This window comes from Sorex fumeus, unplaced genomic scaffold (assembly GCF_029834395.1).
Source record: "Sorex fumeus unplaced genomic scaffold, SorFum_2.1 ptg000043l, whole genome shotgun sequence".
In the NCBI taxonomy this organism is placed as follows: domain Eukaryota; kingdom Metazoa; phylum Chordata; class Mammalia; order Eulipotyphla; family Soricidae; genus Sorex; species Sorex fumeus.
Genome location: NW_026606100.1, coordinates 43,296,330 through 43,321,277, shown reverse-complemented (window position 1 = coordinate 43,321,277; position 24,948 = coordinate 43,296,330). Strand labels below are relative to the sequence as shown.

The 24,948-nt window shown below is 38.3% G+C and overlaps 2 protein-coding genes across 3 annotated transcripts in view; one reads left to right on the top strand and one right to left on the bottom strand.

The window, feature by feature from the left end:
* The window catches only part of TDRD1 (tudor domain containing 1), a 55,378-nt gene extending 49,815 nt beyond the window's left edge, over nt 1–5,563 (bottom strand). The window contains exon 1 of the mRNA XM_056120324.1: nt 5,377–5,563. Within this exon, the coding sequence (XP_055976299.1) occupies nt 5,377–5,563 (187 nt within the window). The remainder of the gene's footprint in view (nt 1–5,376) is intronic.
* Nucleotides 1–24,948, top strand: part of CCDC186 (coiled-coil domain containing 186) — a 46,610-nt gene that overhangs the window by 2,311 nt on the left and 19,351 nt on the right. For both annotated transcript variants that reach the window (XM_056120501.1, XM_056120502.1), the window contains exons 2-6: nt 8,882–9,577; nt 13,374–13,500; nt 16,440–16,568; nt 21,397–21,609; nt 23,376–23,495. In XM_056120501.1, coding sequence (XP_055976476.1) covers nt 8,916–9,577; nt 13,374–13,500; nt 16,440–16,568; nt 21,397–21,609; nt 23,376–23,495 — 1,251 coding nt within the window. In that variant the 5' untranslated portion in view covers nt 8,882–8,915. The remainder of the gene's footprint in view (nt 1–8,881; nt 9,578–13,373; nt 13,501–16,439; nt 16,569–21,396; nt 21,610–23,375; nt 23,496–24,948) is intronic.

Below are 24,948 nucleotides of genomic sequence, written 5' to 3'. Positions count from 1 at the left end.
CCATGCTTCGGGGACCGTATGGGATGCTGGGGATTGAACCTGGGTCAGCCACATGCAAGGCAAATGCCCTCCCCACTCTACTATCGCTCCGGCCCTGGTCTTTTTCTTTTAACCTGAAATGTTCTTTCAGTAAACTTTAGGTTTTTCTCTTATCCCTTATGCTAGCGTTAAACAATTAAGTTCTTGATTTCTCAAACATGTCATCCTTCTTTCAATATTGTGATGTACTTGGTACTAATTTCAAGGTCACAGTGGGCACCCATGTAATTAAATTTACAAATACATGAATTTTGTCATATTATTTCAGACATTTATATTTTTTGTTTGTTTTTTTTTGGTGGGCCGCACCCAGTGGTGCTCAGGAATCTTCTGGCTCTGCACTTAGGGATCACTCCTAACTGGGGGACCATATATGGTTCCAAGGATTGAACCCAGGCCAACTATGTACAAGGCACACAAGCATCTCACCCGCTGTACTATCTCTTTGACTCCCAGCCTTATTTTTATTTAGCTACTGAGCTTTTCAAATCAGGGCTAAGGAGGAAACAAAAGGAGAAGTATTAGGTTTAAATAGACTAAAAGTGAAAGTCAGGATTGGAGAGATGGAACTGTGTGCAAGGGGATTGCCGGGCCCATGGCTGATCTGAGTTTGAGCCCCAGCACTAGCATATGGCCTCAAGCCCCAAACAAGGAGTGATCCCTAAATAAGCAGCCAGGAGTAAGCCCTGAGTACAGCCAGGTGCGATTCTAAAATAAAACAGAAGCAGTGGAAATCAAACACAGAAAATCATGGGTGCATTGTGAGTGTATTTGTCATTAAATCACATGAACTGATTTAAGTCTGATGTGTAGAAGTTTGTGTAGTAAATGCTATTTATTCTATTTAGTGAATAAACAAACTTTTTTTTTTTTAATAAACTGTGCTGTATCAAGTACAGGCCAAAGGTGGCTTCAAAATTTAAGCATTAAGCAGAACTTCTTAATCTTTGGATAAGACAGATTCGTGGTTTATCTTGAATCCTTTTTGGGTTATTAACCCTTCTCACATCCCTATTGTTTAGTTTTTATACTTTGGGAAAATGTTGAAATAAATTTCATGAAATTATTTTTTAGATTCATTAAATGGATACTTTTAAGATAAGATCTACACGAATAACTTTCTACTTTAAGCCTATAAAAGCATTATACATATGATAGCTCACAAATCTGAGGTGTCAAACAGATAATAAGGCATTTAGCCTGATAGTCAGTAGTGTGATAGATGAGGTGGCCACCTATCGTCTTTTTTCTGAACTCTGGAGGAGCTCTTAATTTCCAGCCATTATGCTGCCACTGGATTCCGTACTCTGGGAAGAGGGGCAATCTGCTACATCTGATGCCTTGAGTCTGTCTTCCTAACTTCTTCTTTTGGTGATAAAATGCACACACCTAAAATTCATTTTGCCATGAGTCTTGGTGCAAAGCTAGACAAACTCCCTTAGAGATAAACAACATTGGCCTTGTAACACCTGTTAAACTGTTGGACTGAAGGCAACTTGTAAAACCTATTGATAAGGAAGTAGTTAAAGTTTTATTCCCGAGCTTCATAAAGATGTCACTTTATTAAAGATTTCCCTTTTGATTGAACTAGTGTAGAGAGAGTTTTTTTTAAATAGCCAGCTTAGCCAAAGTCTTCTTTTAAAGAATTTGGCTTATATAAATTTACCTTACATGAAGCTTTACTGTCAGCATAGTTTCATCTTGTGATGTGAGCCTCAATTTTGGGGGGTGTTGAGGGGCCACACCTTGTGGTGCTCAGGGCTTACCCCTGGCTCTGGGCTCAGGAATCATTCCTGGGGTGTCAGGGATTGAACTCATGTCAACCATGTGCAAGACAAATGCCCTACCTGCTGTACTATCACTTTAGCTACTCGGTTTTATTTATTTATTTTTAATTAAAAACTTTATCCAGGAGAGTATTTGTATTTTGAAGTTATATGTATATTTTATCAGTTACATTGTGATCAGGACTATAGAATCTTTTCTTTTACTTAAGTTAATGTTTCAGTTGCTGATTCAGAACCTTATTGGAAGTGGTCAGAAAGCTTTTGTATTTGCTGCTTTCAAAGTGTGCTTGAGGAATTTATAAAAATCCTTTTGATGTATTTCTGAGGATTTTATGAACCATCATATTGAAAAGGAATGCTCTCATGGGTGCAACCTGTTTAGTTTCCTGGACATTATTTGATACCTTAAATGTTAGTTTGCAATTTTTTTTTCCATTCTTTAGTTTTGGGAAACACCTGACAGTGCTCACGCTGGTGCTTAATCAAAACTGGCTGGTCCTTAGGCAAAGCATGTTCTTTAGCCCTTTGAACTATCTACCTGGCTCATTTGCAAATTTAAATTTTGTACTGGGTAAGTAATTATGCTGAATGGTGTCAGATTTTTCTGTTGGACTTCAGACATTCACATGTCTTAGAGCTTATGGCAGAACACTGAGAGACCTTCAACTTAAAACACTGTAAACCGAGGGCCAGAAGGAAAATAGAGGAGGTAAGGGGCTTAATATGCGAAGTGCCAGCCCTGGTTTGATCCCTGACACAGCTTATTGTCCCTGAGCAGCACCAGGTGCCTGTCCACCCTACCCCTAATATACAGTAAACTTGAAGAGTAGAGTATTTAACTTCTGTCTCTCTACTTTGGGTCCCTGCACTAGAATGTAGGTGCCAGAAAGGATGACTCTCTTATTTACAGCCATGTTCCCAACACATAGAGTTCCAGCACAGAATATATATTTACTGCATATTTGCAGAATTAACACAGAGTTTGGAAACATAGTTCTACATAACTCCTGTCTATGACTTATTTATTGATAATCATATAAATGTGAATTGGATTTATTTGTATATGCAGCTTAATTTTGTATGCTAATAGAAAACCAAAAAAGACAATAAAATGTATTTATATAGTTCTTTTATGGAAATAATTGTGTAGAAATGTGAGTTCATTGGTAAAATCCAGGCTGGATGCTTGGTTTAAGACATCAAAAATGTTTCTTGACCAGTTGCCTACAGCTGATGAGCTCCAGTAAGAGCGAAACCAGTTCTCATTAAACTTAAACTTTTTTTTTGGTGGTGCTAGGGATCAAGCCCAGGATCTCATATTTGGGGCCTGGGCTCTACTGCTGAACTTTATCCCTGGTCCCACTGAAATAGTTTTGAAGTGTGAATTGGTCCTGTAGTACTGTGTCAGAAACATCTTTGGGAAAAAAAGACTAAGGAAATTTGTGATTCTATGTTTTAAATATAATTTGTCTCCCTAATGATTGATTGCTAAACTATCCAATGATCTGTTACTTTTTAATCTTTGAAAAGTAAGAGATGCCGTAGTTCAAGTTGAAAGTTGAATCTCTGTGTCCTAGTGGATTTTGATTTGTTCAAATACTTTCTAAATAAAAATCTTTTAAATGTCTAGTTTTACATTCTTTTGCCTTAGTCTATTTCTAGGCTGTTCCATCCTTAGTATACAGCTTTGATGACAGCAACCTTTTCACCTTCCCACCCTCCAACAAACAACTTGGACAACCACCAAATTGGCCTAGATCAGCACTGCCAACTACAGGCCCATGAAAGGACTCGACTGACTTTTCACCCCCTGGTTAATCATGGAAATAATCAAACCCATCACACCTGACACATCTCATTTTTGTGCAGTTAGTCTTTTGTGTGTGACTTTGTTATATTTTTACACTGTTTCTTTAACGCTTCTTCCTTTTTAATCAGAAAAATTAATTTGCAGGCTAAGTAATTATGAGATACCAATTTATACCAACACTTTCAAAGCTTATGGGCTTGTTATTGAGCAACAAAAGAAAAAATACTTGTCTTGGGATCGAATTAAGCCTTTTAACTGGGATTAAGGAGATAATTCAAAGTGCGAGCCCTCTGACTTTGATTCCCAGTGCCATATGATCCCTACCGCCCTCTGTACACACTCAGTGTGGCCTTGGTGACACCTGAGTGCAGTCGGTGGCCCCTGTGCCCCCAGCATCTCAAGACCCAGGGACTAAACCACGGGAGCAGTGTGGCTCGGCCCATTATCCAGATCGGTGAGATTTCTTTTTGAAAGTGTAGGGGCCATTTGACAAGCAGAAGACTACCTGTTGAGAAATGACACAAGAAAAGCTTTGGTTCTGTGTGCTAGATGAGTATAAATCCAGTATGTTTTCATTGGCATGAAAAATGTCTGACACGGCAGAGTCTGGCAAACTCCCCGTGGCGTACCCAATATGCCAAATACCAGTAACAATGATGGGTCTCATTCTCCTAAAGAGCCTTGAATATAATCTCAGGGCTAGGATGAAGGAGACGTTACTGGGGCCTGCTCGAGGCAATCGACGAACAACAGGATGATTTGTGTTTGTGATTTGTGAAAAATGTCTAATGTGGAAAAATGTGGGGGAGTAGGTTCAGAATTGCTTCTTTCAATACAGTTGGGCTCTGCATAGAGTGAAGGGAAGAACATTCTGGATGGGAATTTAGTCATGGAAACGCTAAGTGCAAAATAGAGTCTTTGGTAGACCAATCAAGGCTAGTAAAGTATAAGTACTAGCATTTTACTGATGTTGAGAAGATTGACAAAAGCGTATGATCAGTTTATGGAGTAATATACTGTTCTGAAGTATAAACATGACAATTTTTTTTTCTTAATTGGTTTCTACAGTGTAGAACTCTCCATCTCCTCCATTTCCCTCTGAAGTGCCTTCTAATGTCTCACTTTGGGGTCAGAGAAATAGTACAGTGGATAGGATGTTTGCCTTTCACACGACTGACCTGGATTTGGTCCCAGGCACCCCATATGGTTCCCCCAAACCCTGCCAGGAGTGATCCCTAAGCACAGAGCTAGGAGTAAGCCCTGAACACTGTTGGATATGGCTCACCACACAACACAAAAATTAATGTTTCAGTTTGTTTTCTAAACTTTTCTGCCACTTAATCCAGAAGTTAAGACAGGTTTCAGCGATTTAAAATATAAAATCAGCTACCAAAGCTTGGTCTCCTTGAATAAAGGTTGAATCTGTTCCAGCTGGTTAGATTGAGCAGGAGGAGGTGTGATCTGTGCTCTGGCTCTTTCAGACTTTCTCTTTCTCTGGCTAGCCCTTCTGGAGTGAGGAGAAAACCAGCCAGTGGGGGTAGAGTTTTTCTTACCTAAACATTTTTGAGGGGGATTTTTGGACCATGCCCAGAGATACTCAGGGGTTACTCCTGGCTCTTCAGTCAGGAATTACTCTTGGCATTGCTGAGGATGCCATAATGGGATCCGGGGATTGAACCCAAGTTGGCTGTGTGCAAGGCAAACACCCTACTCACTCCAGCTATTGTTCCAGCTCTTTACCTAAGTGTTTAAAGAGGACAGAGCCAGTGGAAACCCCTTCCTGTGTCATAGGTTTGCAGTTGATGGCGTGCTCTGTGGAATTGGTGACACGCATGGAGATTGTAGGAGTAGTGTGGTTTCTTCTGCCGTGGAGGACCACTTCTGGGAGCAGCTCCTGTCCTCCTTTGGCAGAGGAAGCGTGGTGCATACTTGAGCCCCTTTTTTGGACCATGTTACATGTCTTGGTGCCAGCACAAGTCGTTTGTCCTTGTTGTTCTTGTCCTTCCTTAACTTCCTTGTTCCTTGGAGTTGCAAAAAGGAGAGGAGGAAAGCATGAAGTAAGAATAAGAAACCATCAACCAGGAGATAACTTACAGCACTGGAGTACAGGCGTTGTAGGAATCCTAGGCTCTTTGTGACTCCCTAGTGCCTTATGAGTCCCCTGACGCTTCCCCCTACTCCACACCCCTGGAGTAGGACCCAATTGCTGCCCGGTGTGAAGTGTGGACACCAAATTACAACAACATATCAGTTTAGGGGCTGGTGAGACGGTTCAAAGGGTCCCCTAGTGCATGCCTTGTATAAGGCCCCCCCCAAAGCACAGTCTACTGTTGCCCTAGGTGACCCGGAGCAGCACAAGGCCTGGAGCATGAACCTTCAACCTTGTTCCACTCCCTCTGGGAAGTTGCCTACCCGACTCCAAGAGCAACCATTAGGTGTTCCAGTACGAAAGCAGCAGGCCTGGGTTGGGTTGCAGATAGATAACAGGGACAGTAAAAGATGGTTGGTTTCAGGAGACATGAAATTTGGTATCAAATATGAGGAGTAGGGAAAGGAAGGAGGCCCAATATCATTGACAGGGAAAAGATGCCCTGGGTTAGTCAAGTTTGACGTTGGTATCCAATTTGACACTAGAATGAAACAGCCAGCGAAAAGAAATGGTTATGTTCAGGTGGAGATCTGACTACAGACACTGAAATCCAAGAGGTAACTCTCTATCTGTAATTCAAGAACTCAGGGCTGAAAATAATATGGGCATTAGACTGAGTTGTTCAGGTTTTTAAAGTGGATGAATTCTAGGAGGGAAAATAAAGTTGAGGTTGAACCCTAGGGAATATGAAAGCTGAATGAGGGGCTAACTAATATTTGCTTAGTGCTTTTTTCTTGATAAAGCATGTCAGATTAGAACCATCAAGTTCTAATTTTATCTTCTATGCAGGAGTTACAGTTCCTTAACAGTCTTAATTCTTTTTTAAATAGATTCCTAGTAGAGTCCTAATTCTAATTGTATGTCCTATGCTGGAGAGTCACAGTTCTTTAACAGTCGTAAATTCTTTTTTTAAAATAGATTCTGTATTTGTTGTCTATTATAATTTGGTCAGCTCTGAGTTCTGTTAAAGTAGCTTTGACTAATTAGGGTGTTTAAAACAATACTTGAGTTTTTAACATTGATTTCTAAGTTAAGATTTCAAATTCAGCAGTAACACAGTTCACAAGCTTTATCTTAATGTGAGTTACTTTGGGGGAAAGTGTTATAGGTGAGTGGCCCTGTTTGAGAATTCTTTTACTCTGTCCTAGATTTTGGAGTACTGCATAGTCATTGAAGCCGTTTTACTTACTACATTTGTGTCATTGAAACCAAGTTTTTAAAACTCAGATGGCCTTTATCTTTTACAATATATGCAGCAAGAAAACAGTGCTAATTTCTGTGTTTGGAAATACATAGATGGATGCTTTTGTATAGGGTCAATGTTTGTTTTAATTGATAGCCCAAAGGGTAATCTGAACTTAAAGATTGGATTTTTAACCAGCTGCTCTCTGGAGTCAAAGAGATAGTACAGGAGTTTAGGTGCTTGCCTTGCACACTGTCAACTCGGGTTGTATCCCCAGAACCCCGTATGGTCACCCAAGTCTCACCAGAGTGATCCCTGATTATAGAGCCAGGAGTGAGCCCTGAGCATTGCTGGGTGTGAATCCCCAAACAAACAGAAAACACCACTCTTCTTATTCCCTTATAAGAATTCTCACTTTCCACATTCTTAGGATTATGTTTCTTAAATATTAGTTTCATACTATTACTTCTGGACTTTAATTCAGCTGATATTTAAGAAGAAACAGTGTGCTGGAAACTGATATAATTATGGTTTTATTAGCCTTAATGGAATTCTCTTTGCATGTCATTCTGACAATTCTTCCTGATTATCTTCTTATTCCTTATACCCCCCTTTTTTTCCCTACCAGCTTCCAGCTACTACCTCCATCACAGATACATTTAAACTTTATCTTTCTGTTTTTCAGAAATTTATTCCAGTTTCTATTAAGACCCAATTGTTTATGCCCTTTAATTCAACCTTTTTGCTTATATACATGCTTTGCAGGCAAATGACAGAAGTTCCTATGCCTATTCCATTAACTTCAAGACCATTGGGTAATTGTATATTTCTCTCCTAGGGTAATTTTTGAAGCTGACTAATTTTCTGAAAACAGCTAGCATGTCATCCTAATAAACAGCACAAAATGTATTCTAGCTAATGTCATTGACTTAGATTTGCAAATGTTGTCTGTATTGCCTCAGCAGTGCATATGAACTACATTTGAGTTGCACTGAACAGTGTTTATTCATGATAAGAATATTTGGAAATCACCATGGTATTTACTGGATTCCTGCCTGGATGAAAACCATTCCTATCAGGGTTCTTTACACCCTGATGACTTTCAGCTGAGCTCTAGGTGTCTTGTCTTTATAGGTAGCTGTATTGGGTTTAGGTTTCCTTCTCATTAATATTTACTGTTCATTATTTTGTTAGCTTGGTTTTTAATTACTCTCCTAGTGTTTTTATTGATGTCTTACTTCCCCAATACACACATGCATATATATGTGTACATATATGTGCGTATATATATATATATATATATAGAGAGAGAGAGAGAGAGAGAGAGAGAGAGAGAGAGAGGTTTTGGAGCCACAACCAGCAATGCTCAGGAGTTGTTCCTGGCTCTGTACTCAGAAATTACTCCTTGCAGTGTTCAAGGGACCATAGAGGATGCCAGGGATTGAACCTGGGTTGGTCACAGGCAAGACAAGTCCTCTACCTGCTGTACTATCTCTCTAGCCCCCTTCTCAATATTTTCTTTATGGATTATTGACATAGTCTTCTTTCCTCTTTATGGAGCTGAGTGAATGCTAAATAATTTGGGGCCACTGAACTTCCGGCTACTTGGCTTCAGTTCCTCAGCATCTTACAGCGGTCACTGGGGAGTGCCATGCTTAATTGACTGGTGAAGTTGTATGTCTGAATTGTAGGAGTAAAGAGAATGAGAGCTTGTTGCATCCCGTGGCCCACTTGGATGAGGGTGTCCTGGTTTTTGCTTTTGATTTCCTCAAGAAATGCTTGAAAAGCATTTTTGGTAGTAAAATTGGTGACCTTAGTTCTATCCACATCATGGATTGTAAGCAAGTAAATACTGGATCTTGGTTTTAAAAAACTTTGTTTTTGGTTAAGTTTTGGTGTTCTGCCTTTCTTAGATGTAAAACGAAGATCAGGAGCAGACTTGAAGAAATGCAGAGTGAGTTGGTATCAGTCACCATGTCAGAGACAGAGCACAAAGTCTCCGTTTCCTCTGATGAAAATACTAGGAAAACACCGGAAGTAAAGGAAGACTCTTGCAACTCATTTTCTGGTGATGGAAGCAACAGCTTAGAAAATGAGTCCAAACTGTTGCCATTGAACTGTGATAAGGCTGCATGCCAGCTTAAAGAGAGCAATAATCAGACTAAAGCGCGGGAAACTGGTATTCCAGATCATGGTGGAGGGGAAGACTCTTGTGCTAAAACAGACATAGGTCCAGAAAGTTCTGAACAAAGATCTTATTTTCCTTGTGAAGAGTTTGCAAAACAAGTTTCAGAAACAAATGAAGCAGAACAGACAGTAACACAAATACTGGCAGAATTAAGGTCGTCTGCATTTACAGAAGCAGCTCATCAAAAGACTTACTCAGAAAGTCCCTATGATACAGATTGCACCAAGAAACTTATTTCAAAAATAAAGACTGCGTCAGCATCAGAGGATTTGTTGGAAGAAATAGAATCTGAGCTCTTATCTAAGGAGTTTGCAGAAGAACATCAAGTACCCAATGGAATGAATAAGGGCGAACATGCATTAGTTATGTTTGAAAAGTGTGTGCAAGATAAGTGTTTGCGGCAGGAATACACCATAAAGAAGTAAGTTTTTAATTTTTTCGCGTTATATTTTTCACAGGGAATAGAGACCAAATTCCTTAAAGGAAGGTATCATTATGCTCACTTTTAATTCTGTAATAGAACCATGTATGTAGAAGTTTCAGTTGGTATGTTGTTTATGGAATAATTGAGCAAATCTCTTTGCCTAATATATAAGACTAAAGAAATTTGTTAAGTAATGTGAACTCATGAAAGATCTGGAAATTATAAAAACTCACTTTCCTGCTTTGAAAGAATATAGAACATAATGTGTCAAAACTAAGAAATTTAGAAGGAAACGAGAGTTCATGAAAAAAGTGTCTAAAATTTCCACTGTCAATTCATTGATTAAAAACATTCTAATTTCAAGACCAGAATGATTGTACATCGGGTTGGTCCTTGCTTTGTATGCAGCTGACCTGAGTTCAATTTCCTGGGTCCTCTTGAGCCCCACCAAGACATTGTTTTACTGGAACACAATCAGGAAAGTTTGTAAATCTGTAACTGCATCTCATGGTGATTCATTAAAAAAGAGTGATCCCTGAGCACAAAGCCAGGAGTAAGCCCTAAGCACTTGCAGGTGTGGCCCAAAAACCAAAAAAAACAAACATTTTAATTTAGAGGCCAAGATAATTGATAAACAATTAGTAAATAGATCATTGTTATTTTTAGACCTATCTTGGATTTGTGGAATTAATTTCTACTTTAATGACAGTTCAATACTTTTTCAACTTTTCCAAGTATTTTTTATTCTAGATTTATATATGCCAATCATACCTGTGTTCCAGTACTCTTTTATAATCTTTTTTACAAAGGAAAATAGAACATTCTAGCCTTTAGAACACAAGACAGATTTTTTTTTTCTTAAAAAGTGATACTGTCATTTTAAGGTACCTTGATGGGCTTCGAAAACTCAGTGTTCTGAGAATAGTATCTTTGTTTCTATTTTAAAAAAAGTGCTACTAATAACAGGAGAGAGAGGTCAATATCCTAGTGTGTATTGGGGTCAGGCTCAACTGGACTGGACCCAATCCCTGATCATGATTCCAGGAATACCACCTAAGCACTAACAGTTGTGATCAAAAGCTCATTTTGTGGTGGAAAAGGGGGTGGGGAATGGGAGGTGAGTGTATAAGAAAGTGGAGGCGGAATCTGCGCTCCAAAGGATGACGAAGAAATGACACCATATCCCAGACACTGCTGGATATGTAATTGGCTTTTACTAGTGTTCCTCACATCACCGTAGTCTCTGGCTCAGTGAATCAGTCCTCCCTCCCCCAGTGACTCATCCTTCATTGTTTGATCCAGTCAGCCTCAATCTTTTTGCACCCAGAAACTTTTTTTCCCCCTTTGTTTTAGCCTTTACTTTTAATTGTGATAAAATACATGCAACATCAAATTCACCATCTTAGTAAGCATGCAGTTTGGTAGAGTCACATGGTTACACAGCCCATCTCCATAACATTTTCATCTTGCAAATCGGGAACTCTGAACCGATTTAACAACGCCTTCTTCTTCCTCCCCTCCCCCCCCCCCCCCCTCCCCCCCCGCCTTAGCCAACAATCATTGTTCTTTCTCATTGTCCCTACTCTTGACACTTCAAGTAAGTGGAATCATGTGGTATCTGTCTTTGTGTGACTCTCATTTTACTTCCTCATGCCTCATCCATTTGTAGCATGTGTTCAAATTCCTTTCTTTGGGCAACTAACTTTCCACTGTACGTATAACCTCAGTTTGTTTGGTTACCAATCAGTGAACATTTGAGTTTCTTCAAAGCAACATTTGGCTCTTAGGAATAATGATGCTGTAAATAGGAGAGTTGAGATATGGTCCCTTGTCAATCCTACTCCGGAACTAACAGCTGCCACTCCCACTCGTAGCCGTACTTGAAGGCTACTATTTATGAATAAGCATATGATTTTGTGCTTGAAATGTCAGTTCATTTTTTTATGGCAACTTCCTCATTTCCTGGCTCACTGTACCTTTTCCTTTAGGGTACCCCCAGATATCATTCCTAATTTCTCTTCCTATTTTCCTTAGCTTTTACTCTTACTGCATCTTGCCTCTTGTGAATGATAAGAATTATTTTTAGTAATAATGGAAACAAATACTTAGTGCTATTTATTATAATAGTATTTTAGATATGCTTACTCATGGAATCCTCCCAGCAAGTCTGTGTGACATGAGTAATTTTATTTTTTTTTAGCCAAAGTAAATGAAACAAAGATTAAGCAACTAGCAACTTGTATTAGTAAATAGCAGAGTTAAAAGAATCTAAACCTTGTTCAATGACTTCAGAGAGTTTTTTTGTTCAGAAACTTTGACCAACAGTCTTATTTCTTTATTTCTTGCATCTGAAATAGTCTGTGATGACATCTTTGACCTGAAATTCTTATTTTTTGGTTTGTTTTTGGGCCACACTCAGTGTTGCTTAGTGATTAGGGCGCTTGCCTTGCATGAGGCTGACTGAAGTTTGATTCCTAGCATCCCTCATGGTCCTCTGAGCGCTGCCAGGGGAAATTATTGAGCACAGAGCCAGGTAGCCCAACAGTGTGGCCCCCAAACACCCCAGTCATAGGATTTAACGTGCCCAAAGGCTTGAGTCAACTTGTTTCTAAGTTTTCTTGCTTTCAAAACATGGCACGATTCCCTCATTGCATCTTGGTGTTCCCCTGCAGCCTATCCTGATAACCTGACCTAAAAATCACAGCTCTGTTCACTTCCTTCTCTCCATCTCCTTTAGTTTCTTAATCACTGCCCTCTATCTGTTTTTCCTCCATTCTGGTGTAACATCCACCATGGGAGGTCAGTTTGCTGTTTCATGCTTGACATTTGGAGTAGTATTGGTACATGGTGAGTTCTTGGTCAGTACTTGTGGAGCACATGAGAGGTCTTCAGCAAAGAAGGCCAGACTTGGGCTATGAAATTAGAACTGGTTCCAGTTCAGCAGTTTGAACAAGTACTGCAGGACTTTGTTTTCAGTTCATAAAATATTTTCGTAGACTTTTAAATAGGAGAGACTTGATAGTTACTATTGTATTTAAAGCTAAAACAAGTAGTCATTGTGCAATAAAGGTAAAGTTGTAGTTGTTACTAGGTTAATTTTAAAGGTTTTATTAATCTTATGGGTAACTGAACTAAATTTCTGCTGTAGTTCTTATTTTATACTGGTTATTCTGTAACTATTAAAATATCACTGAAACAGTCTTAAAATCTAAAGTAAGATTTCTTGAACTCAGCCCTTGACACTTGGGGTAGCTGGATTGTGAGTGGTAAGGCTGCCTACTGCATTGTAGGGTTTCAAGTAGCTTCTCTGGCTTTCACCCACTAAAAAGCCAACAGCATCTCTTACCCTTCTTGTTATAGCCAAAACTGTCTTCGCACAATGACACAGAGGGCAAAATTGCCCCTGGTTGAGATCCACAGATCTATAGGGGTCAAGTGAAAGAAGGTTATATTTGGGATTCACAGAGACCCGCACTTGAGAGTGTGGTTTTAACTGATTGTATTTCATTTTATTTAAAATTCACAATTTCTTGTATACTAATACCATAAACTGAATCTATTGCAACCAGGTACTTAAATTTTAAGAAAAAATAAAATATGTCATTTCAAGGAGAGAAAGAGTAGCTTGATGATCCGAGAGTGTTTTGCAGATTGTATTTAAATGTGTTATTACAATGGGTTTACTTAGGAGTGTTGATTTATTAAATGTGAGTATCAGTATCCTGGTCTGCAAACAGATTATGCTCCACATACTCAGTTGTTTTTTGAATACCTCCCTTCCTGTGCTGCTTAGGTTAATTAAAGAAAATAAGAAGCATCAGGAACTCATCTTGGACATTTGTTCAGAAAAAGACAATTTAAGAGAAGAACTGAAAAAAAGAACAGAAACAGAGAAGCAGCACATGAGCACAATCAAACAGGTAAAAAGAAATAATCTGCATCTCCCTGATGATTAGTGATGTAGAACATTTCGTCATGTGCCTTTTAGTCATTCAGATTTCTTTGAGAAAGTTTCTGTTCATTTCGTCACCCAATTTTTTGATGGGTTTGAATGATTTCTTGTGGAGTTCAACTAGTGCTTTGTATATCCTTGATATCAACCCCTTATCGAATGAGTATTGGGTGAATATCCTTTCCTATCCTTTGTATTTTGGTCACTATTTCTTTTGAGGTGCAGAATTGTGAACCACAACACCCTAAAGGAAAGAGAGAGCAAAAGGGAATGCCCTACCACAAAGGCGGGGCAGGGTGGGGGGGTGGGAGGGCTACTGGAATTATTGGTGGTGGAAAATGGGCACTGGTAGAGGGATGGGTACTCAATCATTGTATAACTGAAACCCAAACACAAAAATTTGTAAGTCTACAACTGTACCTCATGGTGTTTCACTAATTAAAAAAAAAGACAAAATAACTATCTTCAGAGGCAGTTTTTCAGTCTATACAATACATTCTTGAAAATTTATATGTAAATGGATGTCCTGCAAGTTAATTCCTATTTAAATTATAATATAGTAATACCAAAATAATTTCTTAAATACTAATCAAGTTTTATATTCCCTCAAGGTATTCTTAGTTCTTTGGTCAGTGTTCCTCGATTTATTATTTTGTGGTTGTTGTTATCTAATCTATTCAAGTCATATTGTAAGATTTCTGTTTCCCCAAAGCATTTTATAACTTGGCTTTTATATTTAATTTTTATTAATTTCTAGTTTTTTACATGTTTGTTCAATGTACATGCGTGTACAATTTGCATATTATAAAATGTTTCTTTAGTAATTAAATTATATATGGGTTGTATATTAAATTATAGATACCTTCTGTAATAGTAAATTATAATTGGGAATTGAAAATTCTCAAACTTTGTTATTTTCCAGATTGGCATTCTCAAGTCTTTGCATTTCCATATGACTTTCAATTTCATATTGTTAATTTCTGCTATAGAGAGCTAGGTTTCTGATAAGGACTAAATCACTGATTGAATCATTGAATCTATAAATGTGGTACTGCCTTCTTACAGTAATAAGTCCTCCAATTCACAAACCTGAAATATCTTTCCTTTTATTTAAAACTTTAATTTTTTATCCCCCTGGTTTTGAGTTTTCAGTGTAAGTTTTGCATTTCCTTTGGTAGATTCTTTCCTAGACAGTATGTTCTTTTCATTGCCATTGTAAGTGAAATTGCTTCCATCTTAGTTTCATCTTAAACTTTTTCATTGTGAGTACATAAAAACAGTCGTATACTCTGAAACTTTGTTGAACTTATTTATTCTAAAGCTACGCGAATATCTTAGGATTTTCTGTAGCATTAGATCATGTCATCTGCCTTTTAATTCCTTGCTTGATTGCTTTGGCTGGATTGTCTGCACCCCCAGTGTTGAGTAGAAGAAAACCACAGCTGGAGAACCTTCTCTTGTTTCTCTTCTTTGGAGGAACATACTGTCTTTTTTTTTGTTTTTTTTTTTTTTGCTTCTTGAGTCATACCTGATGATGCACAGGGGTTACGGTTACTCCTGGCTCTGCATTCAGGAGTTACTCCTGACGGTGCTCAGGGGACCATATGAGATGCTGGGAATCGAACCCGGTCGGCCGTGTGCAAGGCAAACGCCCTACCCGCTGTGCTGTCTCTCCAGCCCAGGAACATACTGTCTTTAACATTAAGTACAGTGCTTACTCTGGTTTTCACAGATGCTCTTTAACAGCTTGGAGAAGTTCATTTATACTACTCATTTTGAATAATTTTTTTCATGAGTATTGAATTTTATCAAATGCTTTTTCTGCCTCTAATGAGATGTGGTTTGGTTTTGTTGATAAATGGTGTATTACATTAATTTTTGGATGTTAATACTGTATTGCTACCCTTTTTGGTTTTGGTCATGGTGTGTATAATTTGTTTTGTATATTGCGGGACTGGTTTGTGTTGAGAATTTTCTCAACTCTGAATATGATGTCTTTGGTTTTAGTGTCAAGATAGTATTGTCCTCAAGAATGAATTGGGAAATATTTCTCTAGGGGGAGTAGAGTTTGTAAGGAATTTCTATTATTTTAATAGGTACACTTTACCTATAATCTGAGCTTGAATATATCTCTGTAGGTGGTATTTTTGTTTTGTTTTGATTTTGCTCATTTAATCTTTTACTACATGTCTTTTAGTATACTATTTCTTCTTTAGCCAGTGTACAGTTTATCTTTCTAGGAATTGTCATTTTACCTATATTTAATTGTTTATAGTGTTTATAATTTTTTATTTATATAAGGTATCTGTTTTACCTATATAAGGTATATTTGCTCGAGCGGGCCCAGTAACGTCTCCAATGGAGACGTTACTGGGCCCGCTCGAGCAAATCGATGATCAACGGGAGAGCCTTTACTTTTACCTTTACTAGTTTTTATTAGTGAAACACCATGAGGCACAGTTGTAGACTTACAAATTTTTGTACTTGGGTTTCGATTATACAATGGTCAAATAACCATCCCTCCACCAGTGCCCATTTTCCACCACCATGGATCCCAGTATCCCTCCCACCCCCATCCCCCCATTCCATCCTGCCTATGTGGCAGGACATTCCCTTTTGTTCTCTCTCTCTCCTTTTGGGTGTTGTGGTCTCTGCAGTATTTTTAAAGTTACTTCTTTAGTGATTGCTCTAGCTTCCATTTTATTGAATCTACAGTTTATTCAATCTGCTTCAGATTATATTAAACCAATTAAAGGAGCTATAAAAACATTGCTAACATTTACTTTTGATTTCTATGGTTGACATATAATCATTGCAATCAGTATGTTCATTTAAATTGTTTATGTTTATTTGAGGTAAGGTATTAGTCTGTTTAATATAGTTATAATATGGAAAAATTTTTTACAGCTAGAATCAAGAATAGAAGAACTTAGTAAAGAAGTTAAAGCTTCCAAAGATAAACTTGTAGCTCAAGATATTGCAGCTAAAAATGCAATTCAGCAGTTACACAAAGAGATGGCCCATCGCATGGAACAGGTATTTAAAATTTTTTATTTTTAAAAATTTCATTCATTATGGGGTTCCAGAGATTGAATCTAAGAGCACACACCTGGCTCTACCACTGAGCTATATTCCTAGTGCTGAAACAAGGGTATAGTTTTTTTTGTCATTATCTTTATTAAATATAAATTTAGTATAAACTAAGTTGATTCTCTTGTTCATTAAAGTAAACTAATTCTGTTAGTCTATTGTGGACATTTGTGGTCTATTAAAGATAAGCATTAACATACAAATTTGTTTCAAAATGCTGTGGCAAGGGGTCGAAAAGATAATTCAGCTTGTCTTGCACAAGGCAGACCCAGGTTTGATCTCTGGCACCCAATGTGGTTCCCTGAGCACTGCCAGGAATAAGCCCTGAGTAATGCTGGGTGCGGTTCAAAAAGAAAAAGAAAATTACTATGGCAATAATAGATACAAAAACAATAAATTAAGGAAATGTATAGGAGAAACAAGTGAAAGTCTTTATCTGTACTCTTTAATTCTTTTTATCAAATTTTTATTTGATAAAAATTATTTTTTATCAAATTACATCTAATTATATAGACTATAACAATCACACATGTTATATATGCATAATCATATATCCAGAATCTTACTGTGCATCTTTTGTGGCAACCTTTCTTTCTTGTTTAATATATGTTGGTAAACTTGCTGAGATTCGGATTTCAGAAGAAACGATTTTGAGCAGTGTCTTTGAATAGTAATTGTCAGGCCTCTGTAAACATGCAGTCCTAGTCCTCTTCATGTTTTCTAAGAAAGCTAACACAGTAATTTATATAACACGATAACAATTAATCCTTATGATAAATTGTATTAGAGAGGGTTAACTGCTTATACTGAGAGAGATCGTGACCATATTTTACCCTGAAAGTACTACCACAGGTGGTTTTCTGAGGAAGGACCTTAGGGAGCAGATCATCTTATTCTAATAATATTTTGATCCTTAGCATTTTAGCCCATGCTCTCTGGCTCGTTATTATCTATTAGCCCTCTAACTTTATACTAATGGGCTATTGCAGGGAATAAAAGTTGATAGTTTTAGATGATCATTAGAATCACCTATGGTTTTGTTGTTTTTTTAAACAAAAATACTCTTTGGAGGATTTTTTTCTTTTTGTTTTTGGGTCACATCCAGCAATGTTCAGGTTACTCCTGGGTCTGCATTCAGGAATTGCTCTTGGCAGTGCTTGAGAAACCATATGGGATGCCAGGGATTGAACCCAGGTTGGCTGCATGCATACTAAGTTCTCTACCTGCTGTACTATCACTCTGGCCCCTGGAGTTTATTTTATCTAGATAAAGAGGAACCATAAAGGTTTGATTCCAGGCAGTTAAGAGAGCCATCATCAAATTTGGATGAAGGTAAAAAAAAAAATACAAGTCAGAATACAAGTAGGATTCAACATCCAGATAAAATTGAGGTAAAATATTAGTTCTGCATCTCAGAATATAGCAGGAAGTCATTCCCATTTAGCACCAAAAAATTCTAGAGAAAACATAATAAGCATTCTTTCAAGGCACAGTTGAACTCACAGAAAATGGAAAATCCCCAGGACCAATATATTTTTAAAAAACATCTAAGCAGAGGTTTTGAAGGTATGCTGGGACAGAGACCTCTTGTTTTATAGCCATTCAGTATCAGGCCATGGTAGCAAAATGAGGAGGGCATGCGGTCTGCAGACCCTAAGAATTTAGAGAATGATTTTCGCTCCTCAAGTTTGCGATTCAAATTCATGTCACCCATCTAGTCTGAAAAATGAAGAAACTTCAGACTGGAAAATGAAGTGGGAAGTGTTGTGTGCATGTCACCTTTTGCTGACTCCCTCTTCTTATCTTAGTCATGAGTAGACTGATCTTAGAAGCTTAAAGACTAGTTACTATGTTATCTTGTTTAATGCTCCCCCAACTCTGAGTAGGTGCTACCATTATCAGAGGTGGGGCTTAGCAATGGAACTTTCACCACCCCAGCTACTCCTTTGCTATTGATCTGTGAGTGAGTATTTGAGTCACAGGCTGCTTTCTAGCGTATGTACTAAGACTCACAATAGTTTACCTCATCATTTGTAATGGTCTTTTTTTTTTCCCCCCGCTTTTCACCTTGGAAATGAAGATACCATGCTGGCACCAGTTGTCCTACACATTCAGTATGAGGTTCTGATTTGTAAATCCTCCTTTAGAAGCTCCTCATGGTCAGCAGGAGAAAATACCCACTCGTTAGCACAATGAGGAAAGCTCTGCTTCCTCCCAGAAACTCTTCACTGTCACCTTTTCTGTTTTATAAGTGCTTTCTCTACTCCCACCAAACCCTATAAAATGACTTGATAATCACTAACTACACTTTGGTGTTAATTATTTGCATGGTAGTCACCTAGCTTGGATTCCATTCATTGAACAATTCCTGTATACTATTGAATTCTACTTAGTAAGCTTTAACTTGTAGCTGAAGTATAACACCCAGCTCAAGAATAGCATCTTTGAGCCCAGAGCAATGGCTCACCGCTTTGGCAAGCCGCCCAGGAAGCAACAGGCTGCAAGTTCATTTCCCATGCTGCCACACACAGGCACAATCCGGACACTTCTGCTCTTCCAGCCTGCGTGCTGTGTTGTCTGCAAGCCCCACCGTGGTTAGTGGTTTCCAGTCACCACTGCCAGGTCTGTGTGTAAGCACCACAGCAAAGAAATATGACCCCTGTGGCAAATATTGCAAGTAAAAAAGGCGTTGAGAGCACAGCTAGAAAGTGTGATTGGGCACCACCCCTGGAGATATCATGGTGAACACTCCGATCAGAATGTGTGCAAGTAACACCTGAAGGAGTGGTTGGGGCGGGGCTGTGGTACTGGAGTGTGGGGACCTTGCACACGTGAGACAAGAACAGCACTCCTTTGAGCCATCTTTCAAACCCTACAGTTTATTCTTTGTGTACCAGTACCTAGTCCATGATGAAGGATACAGGTTTCTGTTCAAACTGGCATACCATTAATTCACTTTTTCTAAGTATAGTTTTAAGTACCTCAACATCTAGCTGTCTTAGCCATTTCCAGCACATCTTCCCCAATCCTTTCCCACTAACATTAAGTTCTTAAGGTTCTCTGACTCCCTTATTTTAAAGTTAGCTGTAATCTCTCTGGAACATTAGAAGGCAGTTGTAATGGGGAAAACCCTAATTGCCTAATATTTAAAAGTAATTTTATGTATATATGGATTACTCTGAGTGTTGACTCAACGAGTTTATCAGCAGTTCAGGACTTTAGGAAATGATGTTTATCAGTCACTTTTCAAAGAGCACAAGCATAGGAGTATTTCCTGGCTTCACCTAAACTTTCTTCAATTCAGTTGCCATTAACAATTGGTGTTCCCTACTAGATGCTATTAAATACCCTGAAAGTTTAGGCTTCCGTCTTCTGTACAGTAAATGCACCAAGTCCTTACTTAACATCCTCTCTAGGAAACTGTGACTTAAAGTGAAACATGTCATGGAACCAGTTGAGTCATAGGTAGTTACTACAAATGAGACTTAATCCTGGTCATGGACACATCTCCCAAATTGTAAGTGAAGACCCCAAACGCTAGTCTTAACTATTAAGCAGCTGTCAGTGTTCTTTCATTTTCCATCCCGCTTATTCTACTGCAGGTCATGCGTTAGCTCAGGCCTCCCTGCTGTCTAATCCGGGTGAGGTCAGGTCTCGACCCTGGAGAGAAGGTCCTTTCCTCACAGGGTGCACTAGCTAATGCTCATGCACACATACATGCATGATCACACCGGGACAGTTGAGACATGCAGTGAATCCCACAGGTGCACCTTTGGCATGTGGGAGGAAACAGCACTAGAAGAGAACCAATATAGGCACGGGGAGAAATGTGGACCTTTGCACAGACTGTGATCCTGAAAGTCACTCTTTCACCAAGGTTATACCAGAATGACATCATCTGAGTAACCGCTGTGTTCATCACTTCTATAAGCTGTTAACTTGCTATGAAGTGAAGAGCTCTCTTTACTACCAGCTTTCAATGGATGGAATTCCAGAATGTGAAATTTCAGCCTATGAATCCCTTAATAGGGCATTTTCAGTGATTCTAGAGTTTGTGCTTATTAGGTGCATAATATTGTAGAAGAACTTTCATATGTAGGAAACCCGGGCATCACAATATGTGGGTATCTTTTGCAAGGGTACAAAGATTTTAGAAATTATCCGCCATTGTAGCTGGGGACCTTGCAGAAAATGGATGATTTGGCCTTGATGGTGGGTTAATAAAAGGGCACGAGAGAAGTGTGAGCAAGGGTTAGGGAGCTGAAGAAGGTAAAATACTGGAACTAGTGACTAATGGAGGATCCACTGTCATTCTTTGGGCCAAACAAAGAAGGAGCTGGTACTGTGACCCCAGAAGGGCCCAGGCTAGGGTGCCTAATGTGTATACATGGAGATTCAGGGCATGGCAGTGCTGCCTGCTCTACTGATGATCTGCCAGTGCCTCCCGCTGACCTGAAGTCTGAGAGCCTGGAGACCCCATGATCCATTACAAGTCTTCTTTCCAGAGCCCAGGAAAGGATAGGGAAGAGTAGGAAAGTGGATCCAGAGCAGTCAATGGAAATAGCAACAATATCAGTGAAAATAAAAGAGGAGGAAAGGTAAAGCAAATACTGATAACATTAATGACTTTATTTCATTTCTCTAATTTAAAGTTTTTCTTTACAAGTTCATGACAGTTCCTGGGTCTGTTGTGCAAAGCCAAAAAATACAGGAAATTTCTTTTCATTTGACAGAGTATTTTTTCATTAATGCTAGAGGATACTTTCTTTCCAAGGCCAACAAGAAATGTGAAGACGCTCGCCAGGAAAAGGAAGCTATGGTAATGAAGTATGTAAGAGGCGAGAAGGAATCCTTAGACCTTCGAAAAGAAAAAGAGGTGCTGGAGAGAAAACTGAGAGATGCAAATAAGGAAGTTGAGAAAAACGCTAACAAAATTAAGCAGCTTTCTCAGGAGAAAGGGCGGTTGCACCAACTGTATGAAGCAAAGGTATAACTTGTGCTAAGTAAATCTTGTTTGAATTTATTCTGTTTGCTCTTCTTTAAACAGATAATTAGAATTTAAATGGTTATAAGCCACTACCAAACATATTTTTAAAAAATTAATTCGCAGAGAGAAAGGAGACAGAGAGAAGTGCCTGTGATAGAGGCAGCCAGTGGGTGGGAATGGTGGGAGGGTATTTGGGGACATTAGTGGTGGGAAATGTACCCTTGTGAAGGGAGAGTAATAGAACATTGTATGGCTGAAACCCAATCATGAATAACTTTGTAACTGTATCTCACTATGATTCAATTGAAAAAAAATTAGGATATTAAATTAAAAAATAATAATTAGTTTGCTTTCTTAGAATACAAATAATTGAATAATTCCAGTAGCTTGTTACTTATCTGCAAAAAAAGTATTTGCTGGAGAAAGATGTGATGTTGGTCAATGTCATTTATCAGGAAAGTTAAGTAGACCTTTTTAAAAAACTTTCTCTTAACCCTGTGTGTGTTTATGCCTCTAAGGAAATCACTTTGGCAAAATACAGTATCAAATGTGAATAGTTTTCAAGCCAAAAGAATTTGACTAGAATATAAATATAATGGTTATTCACCATAGAATTTATAATTTTCTCACAGATAAATATTCTCACATGCTGTTCAAGGAGACAGAGTACTAGGGTACCCATAGCCTGCTTCTAACTGTCAACCTCATGACTTGGATATATTTGCAGTGGATTATCATTGCTTAGCGGTGAACATTAGTTTTTTATTTATTACATTTTAGCTTTGGAATTTTTTCTGGAATTCTGGAAAAACAATGATGGTTTGTGGATGGGTTCTTTTTGCTTATTTTGAGGCCATACACCACGGTGCTGCGGGCTACTCCTGGCGTTGTGCTCGGGGGTTGATTTTGATGGTGCTCACTAAGGCTGTACTATCCTTCCTGCTATGCAGTCTCCCTGGCCCAAGTTAGTTAAGATCTTTCCTGGGGGAGGCTGGAGTGAGACAGCACAGTAGCTAAGGGACTTCCCCTACACGCCATTCACCTGATTGCTATCCTTGTCAAGCTGTATCCCCTAAGCACCGCCAGGAGTAAGCCCTGAGCACCACTGGGTGTGACCAAAAAACCAAGAAAAACATTTTAAAAAATCAGCAGTTCTGCCATCTTAGAATTATTTAACAAAATAGCCAAAGGGAAAAAAGAAAAAGAATTTTGTGGTTTTTTTTTTTTGGCGTGGTTCCAGGGATTGAACCCAGAACTTCACATATGCAAGGCATATGCTCTGCCACTGAACTACATCCCTAGTTCTTGGTTTGAACTTTTTTTTTGAATTTATTTTTTATTAGTGAAACACCATGAGGTACAGTTGTAGATTTACAAATTTTTGTGCTTGGATTTCGGTCATACCATGATTAAATACCCATCCCTCCACAAGTGCCCATTTTCCACCACCAAGGATAATATCCCTCCCCCCCATTGCCCCCATCCCCCCCTGCCACTGTGGCTGGGCATTCCCTTTTGTTTTCTCTCTCCTTTTGGGTGTTGTGATCAGCAAAAGAGGTTGGTTTGAACTTTAAATCGGTTTTATGGTTTGTTGCACTTCATGTCACAATCCCTAACTTAACGTATTATTGCACTGATTATTTTGAGGTGATAAAAATACCCATCATTTTTAATGAAAAACGAATGAAAAATAGTGAAAAAATTATTTTAAAATAAATATGTGTTATTAAAATGAAAAATATGACCCAGTAATGTTGTTATTCTAGGAAGGTGAAACTACTAGACTTACGAGAGAGATAGATAAATTAAAGGAAGACATCAGCTCTCACATCATTAAAGTAAAATGGGCACAAAACAAATTAAAGGCAGAAATGGATTTACACAAGGTGAGTATGGTCAAGCAGCTTGGAAAGATTATTAGAGTCTATTTTAAGAGCAAATGCAATAACAATTACTGATGTATGAAGCCTAGTTCAGTGATTTCTTTGAACAGCTTGGTGATTGCAAAAATATATTTATTTGCATGATTTTTACATTAAGTTGGATAGAATGTTAAATCTTGTCATTTATTGTTTACAGTGTCTATCACTACATGTTATTCTTTCAAGCATTTTTGGGGTATGCTGTATTTTAAGCATTAGCAGAAATTTCAGGGGAAGGGACATCTGTAAGGTTATAAAAAATCAGAACTAAGCCAGAAATATACAAAAATATCAATGATGCTAAGAATATTACAATAATAAATTCTAAGAATTTTTCTTCTTCCACTGACGTAATATCTAACACCAGCTTACTATATAAAGTAATTATAAATAGGACATTACCTGACGTGTAATTTTAAATGCTAATATGAATAAATCTGAAGAAGCTGTCACGTGCAGTGCAAACACAACTGTGACATGTAACTTCAACAGAAGAGTCACAGAAATATTTTTCAGAAATGCACTATGTGAAATCACAGCCAGAGGTCATCTCATCAAATGCACTTAATGATGATGCTATGTGAAATCAATTGCAAGGTTTCAGAAATGCACTTAATGATGTCTTCTGAAATTACAGCCATAGGTCATCTCATTAAATAGTTCTAAGACGGTAGAACTGTTGGTGATCTTTGGGTATTTGTATATTATAATAGACAATTGTAGGGAGAGATTTCTGGGAGCACAATAAGAATGTGATAGAGATTACTGGGTTTCCTGGAAGTTCTAAGCTGATTGCTGACCGGCTCATATGAGAGAGCTAGAGGCACGGAACCAATTCTGAAAGCTTGGAACTTCTCTTCACTTCGGGTTATAGTATGAGGAATTAAAACACCAATGCTGTGATACAGTAACAGCTTTAGAATTCCCTTAGTTACTTCAGAATCTAAACTTGGTCCTTTCTTCTATTGTTGGCACTTTCCTTCACCCTGCTATATCACCCTACAAGACAGGGCTCCGGCAGCTCTCAGAACTCCTGTGGTGAGGAGAAAACACAATTACTCAAGTCTTCTCTGGGCAGTATGCGTTCAGGAAATGGGTGATAGCAGATATTTATGAAATAAGTCTAGTTATACACAACTTTATGTAATAGGACACAAGAAACCAAATACTCTGCAAGTAGATCAGAGAAATGGTTTAAGGTTGACATCATAGCATGGATTGGTAGAAAATGAAAATAAGCAAATTAACTCGGAGTAAGAAATTAGAATTTTACAAGTTCTGCTTTGTTGTTGCTTTTTGTTTTCTGGGAGCGCACTTAGTGTTATTCAGGGGTTCTTCCTGGCAGTGCTCAGGAGACCATTATGGTGCCAGGGATCAGTTGCAGGCCTCTTGCAAGCAAAGCTTAACTTTCCAGCCC